The 15,467-nt window shown below is 46.1% G+C and overlaps 1 protein-coding gene across 10 annotated transcripts in view; it reads left to right on the forward strand.

Annotated features, from left to right (window-relative positions):
- Positions 1-15,467, forward strand: part of ABCC9 (ATP binding cassette subfamily C member 9) — a 92,318-nt gene continuing 76,851 nt past the window's right edge. For 3 of the 10 annotated variants that reach the window (XM_082238706.1, XM_082238708.1, XM_082238707.1), the window contains exons 1-6: positions 1-164; positions 4,397-4,559; positions 5,364-5,505; positions 9,494-9,615; positions 10,556-10,722; positions 12,072-12,314. In XM_082238706.1, the coding sequence (XP_082094832.1) occupies positions 4,415-4,559; positions 5,364-5,505; positions 9,494-9,615; positions 10,556-10,722; positions 12,072-12,314 (819 nt within the window). In that variant the 5' untranslated portion in view covers positions 1-164; positions 4,397-4,414. Of the gene's footprint in view, positions 165-1,006; positions 1,126-4,396; positions 4,560-5,363; positions 5,506-9,493; positions 9,616-10,555; positions 10,723-12,071; positions 12,315-15,467 lie in introns of all 10 variants that reach the window. The other 7 variants (XM_082238711.1, XM_082238703.1, XM_082238710.1 and 4 more) reach the window with 4 other exon arrangements.

Raw genomic sequence — 15,467 nt, forward strand, 5'->3', positions numbered from 1 at the left:
ACCTCCCCATCACCAGCCTAAAAATAAGCCACTCTGGGTCTTGCTTGTGTCTGCTTCCTCCAGAGGAGCAGATCTCCTCCGCCTCCGTGATCAGGGTCCCACCTGGAGAAGTGTGCCCTGGCATTCTGTGCAAAGTGTGTGCGTGTGTGTGTTTGTTTGGGAAGGTAAGTAATTCTACAACCGGGTTTGATCTGCGATTGAAAATGCTGTCTGCTCCTAAACTTTTCCCTCCTCTTCCTTGGAAGAAACTCGTCTCTCCCCTCCTCTCCCCAGCCCCAAACTCCTTCTCTGCTTCTCTAGGGTTTGACACTGGGAGCTGTTTTAACATTTTATTTACCGTTTCCGACCTAGAGATCACTTTTGCTCTCTTGTATTGTTTAGACTGGGTGGGTGAGAGATTTCTTTTTCTGAAACTGGTTACAACGCACAAAACCTGATGGCAGCACAGAATCACGGAATAATGAAACCAGGGACTGTACAAGTGCGTGCATTAAGCTTTTTGTAAAAACAAAGGGGGGGAGAGTATTTGTATAGTTGGTAATATATAGTTGCACATGTTACTTTGTAGTGTCGTTTTAACGCCTTTGTACACAACTGTGACAATAAGTCTGTGCTTTTTCTTAACACACTTACCTCACAATCCAGCTAAAGATGTTCAGCGTATTTGCAGCATATTCCGAAGTATTTTCACCTCGAAATAAGATCCACTTTACGTCCTATCGAGTTTAATGGGGTTTACTTTGCCTGTGAGTGGGTATACAATTGCTTTCTCTTCAGTTTGTGTAAATAAAAAAATTCCTTCCAGTAGCACCTTAAAGACCAACTAAGTTAGTTCTTGGTATGAGCTTTCGTGTGCATGAAGAAGTGTGTTCACGTTCTGAAGAAGTGTGCATGCACACGAAAGCTCATACCAAGAACTAACTTAGTTGGTCTTTAAGGTGCTACTGGAAGGAATTTTTTTATTTTGACTATGGCAGACCAACACGGCTACCTATCTGTAATTCAGTGTGTGTGTGTAGGATTGCAGCCTTGGATTTTTTGTTGATGTCAATCAGAATGAATTCAGCACATGTTTAACTTCTCTCACCGAAATCAGCTAGAGAGAAGAGGACTTAATTTTGGCAGGTTCGTGTCCGGGATGATTTAGGTCCATTGCACATAATCCAAACTCTGGAGAAAGAGGGGAAAAACAATTTCAACTAAATCTGACTCACAGTAAAACCACTGAAAGTAATGAACCTCAGTTATTCATATCCAGTAACTTCAATGGGCCTACTCTGAGTAAGACTAGCATGGCATACTACCCAGTGTTACAGGTTCCATACAAGTTTGGACATGCACATTAAATATAAATGGTTAATACTGTTCAGGGTTGAGAGGGAAGCAGTTAAGAATAGTTTGTGTTATTAGTATCTGAGATATTATCAAAATCTAAATCCTTGTAAGATTTTTTTTTTAAAAAGTAGCCACCAGCAGTTAACACATACATAATTCTTTATCTGGGAAATGCAAATTGGTAACGGTGAGATGTTATTTAATCATAACTCCCCATAAGTCAGCATGGGTTGTATGGGATATGTTGAAGATATTTTCTCAATACTCTCTGGCTTTCTTCAACACAGCCCAAGCAACTCATGATGATTTGTTGGGAGTTCTGATTAAATAACATCTCATCGTTAGCAATTTGCGTTTCCCAGATAAAGAATTCTGGCCACAGAGTCTGTGGTGGATGTGAGTTGGAGCTAGAGATCCGGGTGAAATTTGATTCAGTTTGCGTTTAAAAATGAACCTATCTATATCTGCATTTTCTGGAACAATATTTGAACTCTGGAACACAGCCATATTTCAAAATTCGCACTTCTCCAAATTTTGCAATGCATTTCTCCAGTATAAAGCATGAATACAAGGATGACGGGTGCGGCATTTGAGGGAAAAGCATTCAAAAATGTCTTCTTAGATGAATGTTTATACAAAAAATGTGTTTATTAGGAGCATTTCTCACCAAAATGCTGGCGAATTTTCATGACAACTCTTTGAAACAAACAGGCAAGCAAGCAAGCAAGCAAGCAAGCAAGCAAACAAACAAACAATAGCAAATGGATGTGGAGAACTGAATTTAAGATTGGAAAAGTGAGAAACTGAGAGAAACCAAAATTGCCATAGGCTCCCATCCCTGTTCATATGATAGACAACACTGCACATACTGTATATTATTAATCCAGGTTTCCTAAAGTCGCCAGCACTTAAGCAGATACATTCAAGAATGCATATAATGGTTAAAAAAAAATGTATTAACATTATGCTGTAGAAATATAGTACAGCACAGGGCTCAACTCTTTTATACAGTGGTACCTCGCAAGATGAATGCCTTGCAAGACGAAAAACGCGCAAGACGAAAGAGTTTTCCATTTTTTGAGTCGTTCCGCAAGACAAATTTCCCTATGGGCTTGCTTCGCAAGATGAAACGTCTTGGGAGTTCTTGCAAGTTTGTTTCCTTTTTCTTAATCACGATCACGAACTCCTGGACCACCGCCTTGCCGACGTGGGGATCCAGGGCACAGTCCTTCAATGGCTGCGCTCGTTTCTCTCTGGTCGGGGACAGAGGGTGGCGCTTGGGGGGGAACTGTCATCCCGCCACTCCTTGGTGTGTGGAGTGCCTCAGGGTGCGATTCTCTCCCCGATGCTTTTTAACATCTTTATGCGCCCCCTCGCCCAGCTTGTCCGGAGTTTTGGGCTGGGCTGCCATCAGTATGCTGATGACACCCAGCTCTATCTGTTGATGGATGGCCATCCTGACTCGGCCCCAGACACACTGACCAGATGTCTGGAAGCTGTGGCTGGATGGTTACGTGGGAGCCGGTTGAAGTTAAATCCTTCGAAGACAGAGGTCCTCTGGCTGGGGCGGGACGATATGGGATTGAGGGGGCAACTCCCATCTCTTGCGGGGGTGCAATTAGTGCCAGCACCGGCCGTTAAGAGTTTGGGTGTAATCTTCGATACCTCCCTCTCTATGGAGGCACAGATTACAGCTATAACAAAGGCGGCATTTTTTCATCTCCGCCAAGCTAAGCAGTTGGCCCCTTATCTCTCTCGTCCTGACCTAGCCACTGTGATCCATGCGACGGTCACCTCCAGACTGGATTATTGTAACTCGCTCTACGTGGGGCTGCCCTTGAGACTGACCCAGAAACTCCAGCGGGTGCAGAATGCCGCGGCGAGACTCCTTATGGGGTCTTCGCTGCGAGAGCACATTCATCCAGTATTATACCAGCTGCACTGGCTCCCGGTGGAGTACAGGATCAGGTTTAAGGTGCTGGTTTTAACCTTTAAAGCCCTATACGGCCTAGGACCCTCGTACCTACGGGACCGCCTCTCCTGGTATGTCCCACAGAGAAACCTACGGTCAGCAAATAATAACATCCTCAAGGTCCCAGGCCTCAGAGAGGTTAGGCTGGCCTCAACTAGAGCCAGGGCCTTCTCGGCTGCGGCTCCAACCTGGTGGAATGCTCTGTCACAAGAGACTAGGGCCCTGCGGGACCTGACATCTTTCCGCAGGGCCTGCAAGACAGAGTTGTTCCGCCAGGCCTTTGGTTAGGGCGCAGCCTGACCCCCTCCTCTGGCAACCTGCACAAAATCTTGCTTAATCGGTTGCCATCAATTTGATTTTAACTAATTTTATAATGAAATATTTTTAGAATGTATGATTATTTGATTGTTTATTTGATTGTTGTTAGCCGCCCTGAGCCCGGCTTCGGCTGGGGAGGGCAGGATATAAATAAAATTTATTATTATTATTATTATTATTAAAGCCGCTAAGCCGTTAATAGCCATGCTTTGCAAGACGAAAAAACCGCAAGACGAAGAGACTCGCGGAACGGATTAATTTCGTCTTGCGAGGCACCACTGTATATGCGTTATGTACACAATATACGCCTTTATTTTGTGCACGTTAGCATATAATTTACTGCTCAGGATTTGCTACCTACCAATCCATCTTTGCTGGCGGCAGGGAGCATACTGGGTTTGGTATCAGAGCTAAATAATTCTGTGAACCACCCTGAGACCTCGGAGTATAGGGTGGTATATTAACAACAACAACCCAAAAAACCTCTTTTTCTCAGTCTATCCTACCTTACAGCCTTGTTATGAAGGTACCTGGACTGTGTTTGCCAGTCTGAGCCCCTATTTGGTGTGGCTATGGCTCAAGTTTTGGTCCTTTGCCCTGTAGACCTCGTGCTGTTCTTCGTAGAGTCTCCTCTAGTCCTGTAATTCTTCAAAGATCTGATCTGTTTGCTAAGGACAGGTTTGTGTTTGGGCTAACAAGCAAATAAATAAACACCCCCCAAAATTTTCCCTGATGTTATCACAAACATTTGGTTTGTTTCCCTCTCGTCAGCGCAACTGAGTGGAAGCAATGAAAGTCGCATTTTGTGGCAACGACAACCCTTCTGCCTATAACATCAGCGCCGGCTTCTTAAAGAACGTCTGCTTTCTGGATGCCCTCAATTTGGTACCTCATGTTTTCCTCTTATTTATCACCTTTCCTATATTGTTCATTGGTAAGTAATACGGCTGAGAGCTTATGACCTGCTAAGTTATGTGCATTGTTGTTTGGAACATTCCTGTCTGAAATGTTTTTGTGTTGCTATATACCAGGCTTCCTCAAACTTGGCCCTCCAGATGTTTTTGGCCTACAACTCCCATGATCCCTAGCTAGCAGGACCAGTGGTCAGGGATGTTGGGAATTGTAGTCTCAAAACATCTGGAGGGCCGAGGTTGAGGAAGCCTGCTCTATACCTATATAGTGGTACCTCGGGTTAAGTACTTAATTCGCTCTGGAGGTCCGTTCTTAACCTGAAACTGTTCTTAACCTGAAGCACCACTTTAGCTAATGGTGCCTCCTTCTGCCTCTGTGCCGCCACTGCACGATTTCTGTTCTAATCCTGAAGCAAAGTTCTTAACCCAAGGTAATATTTCTGGGTTAGCAGAGTCTGTAACCTGAAGCATATGTAACCTGAAGCGTATGTAACCTGAGGTACCACTGCATATGTACATGGGGTGGGTACTGAAAAACAGTCTTGATGACTCTTGGGGCACCTTTTAACTCTACCATTCTATGGTTGTATGAGTCTGCGAAATTCAAGAAAAGACAGAGAAGCTTCTGTAAAGAGTTATAGTAGAATTACTGTTAAAAAAACCCTGCCTCCCAAGACCACTATGCCAGTGCGAGGTAATCAATAAAACTAAGCCAATCTGTCTGAAGTTCCTTCATGATGCTTTTATTGTCATTTGCTTCCAAAAGGGTCCAAGGGTTTTAGGAGTCCCCAGGAATATCATTTGACACTTATGTTTGTATGTTTCAGGATGGGGAAGTCAAAGCTCAAAAGTTCAGATCCATCACAACACTTGGCTTCACTTCCCCGGACACAACCTGCGATGGATCCTGACGTTCACCCTCCTGTTTGTGCACGTGTGTGAAATAGGAGAGGGCATCGTTTCAGATGCGTAAGTGCTTGGCTGCACATAGTTCAACTTTGGAACTCGCTCCCACAGTGATGGCCACCAACCTTGATGGCTTTAAAAGAGGTTTAGGCAGATTCATGGAGGAGAGAGCTGTTGATGGCTACTAGGCTTCATGGCTATGTTCCACCTCCACAGTTGTGTTGGATGCCACGGGAGGGAGAAGGGCTATTGTCCTTGACTCTGGCTTGTGGGCAGCAGCAGAGCAAGCCGATTGGGCGCCTGGGCCGGTGCATGTGCCCTGCACCCAGGGGCAGGGCCGGCTGCCCGCGGGGCAGGGCCGGCTGGGGCAGGACGCTCTGTGGGGCCTCTGAGGAGTCTGCCTGGCTCCTCCCACTCAGCTGCCCTACAGCTGATGGGGAGGCAACGGGCGGACCATTTGGGGCAGCGTGGACCCAAGCTACCGTGTCATTCCCAGGAGAGACGTGTGGCTCGGGCACGCTGCAGGCCCTGTGGTGAGTGCCGCCTGGCATTTTGTCACCCCCCTCAGTGGTGACACCTGGGTCCACCCGCCCCCACCGTACCCCCTTCCTCTGCCCTGCTTGTGGGTTTCCCACTGGCATCAAGTTGACCACTGTCAGAACAGGATACTGATCTACGGTGGGCAACTGACCTGATCTCTTACGTTCTTACGGAGTGGGAGAAAAAATATCCCTTGCTACTTGTGTAAAACCAAGCTCATAGCATTTCCCAAAGGATAGCAAACCTCTTTCTTCTTTGCTTCCTAAAGGGAAAAGGCATTGCCGTTCTATTTAACTCTCCCCAGCTGCAACAGACACTGAGACAGAAATGCCAGCAGCAGGTGGAACATTTCACTTTCCTTGCTGTTGTTCGTCTCCCTCTTGAAACAGCAGGAGTTTCTAGGCCAGCATCCATCCTGCTTTTGCTCGCAGGGAGATGAGACAACCTCAACTATTTGTTCACACTGGTCTGTTTTCTGGGCAAAGCTGCGTCAAAGCAAGTGCTGCCTCATGTTTTCCGATGCGTTTCCCACCACTTTCCTTATTGCAAAAAGTCTGATCTTCTGGGAAAGGCGGCTTGTTGCGCAACAGCTCCATATCAGCATTTATTGCTCAACTTGAAGTTGCTGGTACAGTGTGTGATTGAATCCCACTCCACAATTGTCCTCGGACTGCCTAGTAGACTACAGCCAAGAAATGAAACACTTAGAGCACAGGTGTCAAACACAAGGCCCGCGGGCCGAATCCGGCCCGCCAGACCTCGTCATGTGGCCCTTGTACATTTGAATATCTACTTATATCCTAGTTCCGGGCAAGCGGCTTCTCTAAAAGACAGGAACCGGCCGCAGCCCCGGGTTTTTATTCCCCTCCCTTCCTTTTGCTGTGGAGAGGAAGCGAGAACTGCAACGAGCCCCAGAGCTGGGAAGAGGGCGCGTGGGTGGCTGAGTTGGAGGGTGAAGATTTGGGTTGGGCAAGAAGGATCAAGGGCCGGGAGCGAAAGCGCAAGTCAGGGCTCCCTCGCCACCCCACCCCCCTCTTAGGACATCCGAGCAGACCCCGCAGCACAGGCAGCCGTGAATGGGGTGGGGGAAGGCAGGCGAGAGAGACCACCAATCCGGGCCAGCTGTGCCCCAAGAGGGTCGGCGATCCAGCTGCGCCGCAGCCCGCCCATCCACCCCCCCTCCTCCAACGCGAAGATCAGCCACACATGCTCGCCAGCCAAGCTCCGGGACGCGGGCCTGACTGAGTCCCTGGCACAGCCGCTGAAGCTAGCAAATGCACGGGAGCGGCAGGGTGAGAAGAAGCTGGGCTCCGGTTAGGTCGCCAAAAATTCTGTAGGTGTGAGGCTGCGCGGCGCGCTTATTATACGGCACGCTGTATACCCCGGCCGGAGCAGCACCTTCTTTTCTCCTCTCCCTCCTGGGACTGGGGCACGTGGCAGCAGAGTGACTGCAGCAGGCAGCCCTGCCCCCTCCCCTCCCCACACCCGCCCTGGCCCCTCCCCCGCTCCCTCCCAGCCGCCAGCCCAGCTGGGCGCGCGCTCCATCTCCCTCCAAGGAAACGGCGGGCAGCTGCAGCAGCCAGCGCACTGGCTTCGGAGCGCCTGCCAGGGGTTGCAGCAGATGCTGCTTGCGGCTTAGGCTGCTTCCGTGTTCCTGCTTTGGTCCGAGAGGCCGAGCTGTTCCGCAGCAGGCAGGGAGAAGGGCAGGCTGTGTGTCTGCTGCTTCCCTCGGAAGCCCCAAGGGGCAGAAGCCTGGCAATAAAAACAAGAGCGGAAAGGGGCCTGGCGAGGATGCGTTTGGGGCTGGCCCTACTGTTAGGCAGAGTGAGGAGGAGAGATCTTGAGGCGACTGGTTTGGGGGTGGGGGTGGGGGGCAAGAAGAGGAAGCAAATTCTTGCCTAGTTCACTTATTGTTTCTGGAGTTTTGCTCCCAGGGAGAAGGAGAGGAACCTGTGGGAATTCGCAGTATCTGCAATAGCCAGCCTGTACATTTGAATATCTACTTGCCATTATTTTGACTATGTTTCTGCTTTCAGAGCTAGTTATTACTTACATTATTACAAAAAACAGTAATAATTGAATGCAGTGACAATAATTTATGATAATAAAGAGTGGACACATAGTCCTACAGATACAACCGGCCCTTTGAGGGTGACCAAACTGCTGATGCGGCCCCCGATGAATTTGAGTTTGACACCCCTGACTTAGAGCTTCATCCTACCAGTGGCTGCTAGCCATGGCTGCTAGCTCTGCCTGCACCAGGGGTTGGCAAAGTGTGTATGTGTGTGTATGTGTGTGTGCATGCATGCACAAATGCTATTTCTGGGGCTCCTTCTGGCGTGGAAGAGGTGTGCACAGCTTCCCATTGACTGCAGGAGCTTCCTGCAGTCAATGGGAAGCCGGCCAGCATCGTGGAAGGCAGTCCCCACTCTGCTCCATGTTGGTTTAGCGTGGTCCACAGGAGCCAACCGAGCGGGTGGCGGGGGTCCCTCAGTGGGCAGTGGGGGTCCATGGGCTGGTTAAACGACCCCCATGGGCTGCTTATGGCCCATGGGCCTTAGGTTGCTGACCCCTGGCCTATACAGTCAAAGGCATTAAGTGTTTCTGAATTCTAGTTGTTGGAGACCACATCATAGGGGGAATGCTCTTGAGCTCACATCCTGCTTCCAGGTTTCCTACAGACATCTGGCTGGCCACAGGTCTAGGTGGGCCATTGGGCTAAAGCTCATATTATCCTAATATCCTCGCTTTCTACCATCTTTCCGTGTGCTTTTTAGCAATATCCTACTCCAAGCTTCCCCAACCTTGTGGCTTCCAAAAGTTGTTGAACCACAACTCTTATGTCCCCTGACCATTGACCATGCTGCCTGAGTCTGTTGGGATTTGTTTTACTTATGCCATTAAATTTATATAACCATGTGTTATGTACTGAGTTGAATAGGATCCAAACTGCAGCAGTCTGATTGGTCCTAGAACAATAGGATCCAAAATGCAGCAGTCTGATTGGTCCTAGAACAATAGGATTCAGAATGCAGCAGTCTGATTGGTCCTAGAACAATGCAGCAGTATGATTGGTTGGCAGGAACCACCCAATCCTGCTCCAGATAGAAGTGAATCCACAACCTGATTGGCTTACAGTAGAATTCCGGAATTAGCCAATCATGTGCAGCCCATTGTGTATATAGCAGATACTGTGAGGGGACTTTCATTCATTCCTCCTCACCACTATGAGCTGAATAAAGAGCATGAAATCACTTTGCGACTCTGAGTATATTTCACCATGTGATCGTAACAAAACAAAACAAAACAAAACAAAACCCACCTCAAAGCACTTTACAAAACAACATCTAGAGCCGGTCCTGTGGTGTAGGCTTGGTGCCCAAGGCTGGCTAGTGAATCTTTTGAAGAGGTGAGATCTGAACAGGGGCTTCTGAGCTTTATAGTTTATCTGCTTGAACTCGATACTTGGCAATCCAGTCACATTTTTGACATCACCCTTGTTCCCCTGCAGACAGTTGAAGTCCCGCCACCTACATCTCTTCCTCCCTGCTATAATGGGATTTGTAGCGGCGACAACATCTATCGTTTATTACCACAATATTGAGACCTCAAATTTTCCAAAACTACTTCTGGGTAAGCGGTTGGTTTTTTGTTTCTGTTTTAAAAAGCACACACTCTCTTTTCAGTGGGCTTTTTGAGCAAACTGGTGCAACCTAAGCCATGCTGATTATTCCCTGCTGATAAATAAATATTTGTGCTGTGAGGAATAAAATGAGACACACGTGTGTTTTCCCTCTGTGGAAATGCATGGCAGAGACACAACAGCTAGAGAGGCTGTGTGCATTCCACAGAGCAGAAGACACCAGTGCATTGAGAAAAGGGCTTGCAGATTTAGGATAGCGATCTCGTTCACCCCCACATTGATGCACTTTAGATGCCTATTATATGTCAGCCTTGTTCAGTTGTCTCTAATGGATTGTATCCGACTCAGAGTAGACCCATCAAAATTAATGCACTTAAGTTAGCCACGTCCATTAAGATTGGTGGGCCTACTTTGAGTATGGCTAAAATGGAAAGTGTAATGCTGGTGGTCAACCAAAGAGGTTTAAAGACTGTCTCAAGGCAAATCTAAAAAAAAATGTAGTATAAACACTGACAACTGAGAAACACTGGCCTGCGAGCGCTCCAGTTGGAGAATAGCTTTTACCAAAGGTGTCATGGGCTTTGAAGACACTTGAACTCAGGACACAAGGAGAAACGTGCTAAGAGGAAGGCATGCTTGGCAAATCCACAACGTGATCAACTCCTGTCCAGAAACCAATGTCCCCACTGTGGAAGGACGTGTGGATCCAGAAATGGCCTCCACAGTCACTTACGGACTCATTGTTAAAACCATGTTTATGGAAGACAATCGCCAAAGAAGAAGAAAAGCATTGTAAACAACACACTGTTTCCATAACCTCTGTTTTTAAACTGGTTATATCCTCAGCAGACTCTGGACAGATTGATTGATAGATTAGAGATTACTGATACCTATGTATAACTAAGTGTTATTTCTTCCTTTGTGTCGCAGCTCTGTTTCTGTACTGGGTCATGGCCTTTGTCACCAAAACTATCAAGCTGGTCAGATATTGCCAAGATGGGTTCAGCTTTCAGCAGCTGCGTTTCTGCATCACCGGACTGATGGTTGTGCTCTATGGGTTATTGATGGCAGTGGAGATCAACGTCATCCGTGTCAGGGTGTGTTCCGCTTGGCATAGATTCCAGGCTTGATATAACTTTGCTGTGTTATCTACCAGCCACTAGCCAGTAGAGTGGAAGAGTTTAGCCCTTGCTGAAGTCAATCACTCCCATCATCTTCCAGCTCTTGGAGTGTTTACAGTGGTACCTCGGGTTAAGTACTTAATTCGTTCCGAAGGTCCGTTCTTAACCTGAAACTGTTAACCTGAAGCACCACGTTAGCTAATGGGGCCTCCCACTGCCGCCGCGCCGCCGGAGCACAATTTCTGTTCTCATCCTGAAGCAAAGTTCTTAACCTGAAGCACTATTTCTGGGTTAGCGGAGTGTGTAACCTGAAGCGTATGTAACCCGAGGTACCACTATATTTTGAAATGATGGCTTACAGATTTAGGACCCTGTGAAAAACACACACACAAAAAGGTGCATCACGCAGAGGCTTTGAATTAGTGTGTATATCAACCTCCCCACTTCTCATGCACTATAGCAATGTTTCCAAACTTGAGTTTCCAGCTGATTGCTAGCTAGGCATGATGGGACTTGTAGTCCAAAACCAGCTGGAGACCCAAGTTTGGGAAACCCTGCCCTATAGGAACTTCTTCTTGTGCAGCCCCTCCGCAGGTCTCTGCTGTGGAAATGTTCAGGGTGGCAGGAGAGGATATATTGTTTATTGATATCCTTCCTAATTTACGTTAGCAAGTTCCTTTACTTAGCAGAGTTACATTCCCCTTTTTACATGCACAGCAGATAGCTGGTTGCAAGATCATGTGAGCTTCTCACTATTATACAATTCAGTCTGTCTCAGATTGAATTGTACGTTCCTGGTCAGTTCCCTTAAATCCCTCTTAAAAGAATAAAGATGCCACAACCTTATTCAAAGTCAATAAAAGAAGTTTACTCACATCAGTTCACAGTTGGATTCCTGAAGGCAGACATAGTTACAAATATGTACATCGCTTCTAGTCCTTTTGGCTAAGATCAAGTGTAGTACAAATATGTACATGTGGATCTACCCCGTATGGGGGAATAATCCCTGTGCTTCTCAGGTGGTACCTCGGGTTAAGTACTTAATTCGTTCTGGAGGTCCGTTCTTAACCTGAAACTGTTCTTAACCTGAAACACCACTTTAGCTAATGGGGCCTCCCGCTGCTGCTGCGTGATTTCTGTTCTCATCCTGTAGCAAAGTTCTTAACCTGAGGTACTATTTCTGGGTTAGTGGAGTCTGTAACCTGAAGCGTATGTAACCCGAGGTACCACTGTATATAAATAAAAGAAATAAATAAAAGAAATGGGGGGGGGCATTTAAAAAATCACCTGCCACTCAACTTGTTCTTTGTTGTTTTTATCTCCAGAAATATGTGTTTTTCACAGACCCTCAGAAAGTGAAGCCTCCCGAAGATCTACAGGATCTGGGTGTGAGGTTCCTGCAGCCTTTCGTCAACTTGCTCTCCAAAGCAACCTACTGGTGGATGAATCCGCTTATCATATCAGCTCACAGGAAGCCTATTGACCTGAAGGCGATTGGGAAACTGCCGATCGCCATGCGAGCCCTTACAAACTACGTCCGCTTGAAAGATGCGTATGAGGAGCAAAAGGTAACTTCCTGAGCGGGAACAGAACCTGATTGTGACAGCCACTCGCTCTGCTTTTGATTCCTATAATGCCTCCAATAGCTGAGGTCAAACACAGCCATTGTGGCTGTTAGCCAACTGAGGCAATCTTACCTTCCAGTAATTTGTCTAACCCACTTTTAAAGCCACCCAAGTTCATTCATCTTCCTATTTTTATTATTTTTTATTTTCAATGCAACATTACAACAAAAATTACAAACATTGAATCCAAAATAAAGCAGTACAAACAAGCAAAAACAAAAAACACTAGAAAAAACAAACAAACACCAAAAACACATCTACAAATAAATCCATATCATCATTCTGATCGTAACGTTATGTATACACATCTTGACTTCCTTCCTTTGTTCTAAGACCTCGAAATTTTTACTCTTTCTAAATTGTTGTGTCTAATGTAGACACTATCTTTATATGTTTTGCACCATTTTTCTCTTTCTTTAACCCTGCAAAGCTTCATTCGTTACATACCGATATACTTACTCCAGAACAATGTTTTTTTCATATACTCTTTAGCACATCCCCATTCTTTTAATAATTTTAGGTCCGATTGTCCCCTCATGAATGCTGTGAGTCTTGCCAGATGTATATATTCACAAAATTTAATTTGCCATTCTTTCATTGATGGATTTTTTCTCCCTTTCCATTTTTTTTTTGCTATGAGCATCCTGGCAGCTGTTGTCGCATAGATGAATACTTTCCTTTGATTGTCAGGAATATCATTTGATTATACCTAAAAGGAATGCCTCCGGGTTTTTACTAAAAGATATTTTAAACATCTTTTTGATTTCTTCATATATTTCATTCCAAAACTGTTTAATAGGTTGGCATTCCCACCACATGTGAAACATTGTTCCTATTTCTTTCTTGCATCTCCAACAGGTATTTGATTTTAGTTTGCAAATTTTAGCCAATTTTACCAGAGTTAAGTACCATTGGTACACCATTTTCATCAAATTTTCTCTGATTGTGTAACATGCGGTAAATTTAATATCACATTTCCATAATTTCTCCCATTGATCCAGCCAAATTCATCTTCATCAGATCCTTCACCAGAGATTTTTGAGGTCACCAGAGGTCAGATGGCCATTGTATACCTCTCAACTGTCCTGATAAAATTGGGACATCCTGTTTTGGGGTCTCACGATGCCCCAAAATGCCTAAGCTTGGGGGTAGATTGCATGCTTTTCATATCCAATCCTTGCCACACCTGCTTTGAAAAAGGAACTACAGGCAAATTTAGGAAAGTTCCGAAAATTATTCTACATCTGGGGGCCTGAGGCAGCTGCTAACTTTTGCCATTGTTTACGCTGGTACCACAGACTTAAATTTCAGCGATCATGCTAGCTATTACTCATGCATAGCTGGTTTATAAGGTTTCTGAGGAGAGAAGGATTAAGCCAAACTGTTCCTGTATAAAATGGGACAGAGCTGGCCTTGAGTGCATTCCATCCCTTTGGAGAATGTAGGAGTCTGTTCTCCCCCAAAGCCTTCAGTGAAAGATGCTGAACATGAGGCTGTTAAATTATCTCAGACACAATTTTGTGGTGAGAATACCATATTTTTTGCTGTATAAGACTCACTTTTTCCCTCCTAAAAAGTAAGGGGAAATGTGTGTGCGTCTTATGGAGCGAATGCAGGCTGCTCAGCTATCCCAGAAGCCAGAACAGCAAGAGGGATTGCTGTTTTCACTGCACAGCGATCCCTCTTGCTGTTCTGGCTTCTGGGATTCAGAATATTTTTTCCCTTGTTTTCCTCCTCCAAAAACTAGGTGTGTCTTATGGTCTGGTGCGTCTTATAGAACGAAAAATACGGTAACTCTTGTCAGGCTCAGGTTCATGGTCCTATATCAAAGCAATCTACCAAAGATCTGTTACTATAATAGCAGCGGTAATAATTCCATTTTTATTTACTTGGCTATTTTCTAAAGTTATATGTCACATTTATTCCAAGAAGAGTTTCAAGGCAGATTACAGGGTGTGAGGGTTGGGTGGGGGAGGGGATCAAATGAACAATAAACCAAACTAAAAGGATCCAAAGTCAAACCAAGAATAATGAATAGGAGTGCCTTCAGCACAATCTCCATGTGGGATGATTTTGGATAGTTAATTGAATGGACCGTCAGCTCCAATTTCTGTGAGTCCTGTTTCCAAAGGATAGTTGCCACTCCATTTTTCCTAAAGCAAAAATATAAATATAGAGGATCCCCTCAGGGGGAAAACAACAACATCTACAGTCAATTTGGAAGAATCAAATTATTATTTTTATTAGTAGAAGAGAAGAGAAGAGTTTGGATTTGATATCCTGATTTATCACTACCCAAAGGAGTCTCAAAGCGGCTAACATTCTCCTTTCCCTTCCTCCCCCACAACAAACACTCTGTGAGGTGAGTGAGGCTAAGAGACTTCAGAGAAGCATGACTGGCCCAAGGTCACCCAGCAGCTGCATGTGGAGGAGCAGGGAAGCGAACCCAGTTCACCAGATTACGAGTCCACCGCTCTTAACCACTACACCACACTGACTCTCCAGTAGTAGTAGTAGTAGTAGCAGCAGCAGCAGTAGTAGTAACATTTATAGCCATTGTTTAGTCCACCCGTACCTGCTGCCTGACAATTTCACCTACAGCAAAATCAGAGGTAAATTTATTCCACATTCGCCCTTTCGAGGCCTTCGTTGCTTTTGAATGTGTCCAGACCCCACCAGCCCTACCTTTAGGGAAATCGAGGAAGCTGCCTTAGGCGGCAGAAATGAGGGGTGGGCAGTGGCAGTGACATGCTGGAGATCAAAGCTGTCCTTGGATGTGAAAGGGTTACACTGTTGCCTGTGTAGAAGTGTGAATAAATATTCATTAATAACCAAATATTCCTAAGGATGTCTGCATAGGATGTATGTTTTGAGTTGCTTTCATCGTGGTTTATTGTCAGTCTCCTCCATGGCTTCTCCATCTGGCCTCCGGGCCAGTGGCGTAGCGTGGGGGGTGCCAGGGGTGCCGGCCGCACCGGGCGCAACATTTGGGGGGGCGCGTTTGGCCGGCCCTCCTCGAGGAAGCAGGAACCCCACTGTCCTCGGACCTCCTCCGAAGGCTGGCGGTGGGGCGGAGAGACCTCCTCCCGCCGCCAG

Source organism: Podarcis vaucheri, assembly GCF_965113315.1.
Source record: "Podarcis vaucheri genome assembly, chromosome: 10".
Lineage (NCBI taxonomy): Eukaryota > Metazoa > Chordata > Lepidosauria > Squamata > Lacertidae > Podarcis > Podarcis vaucheri.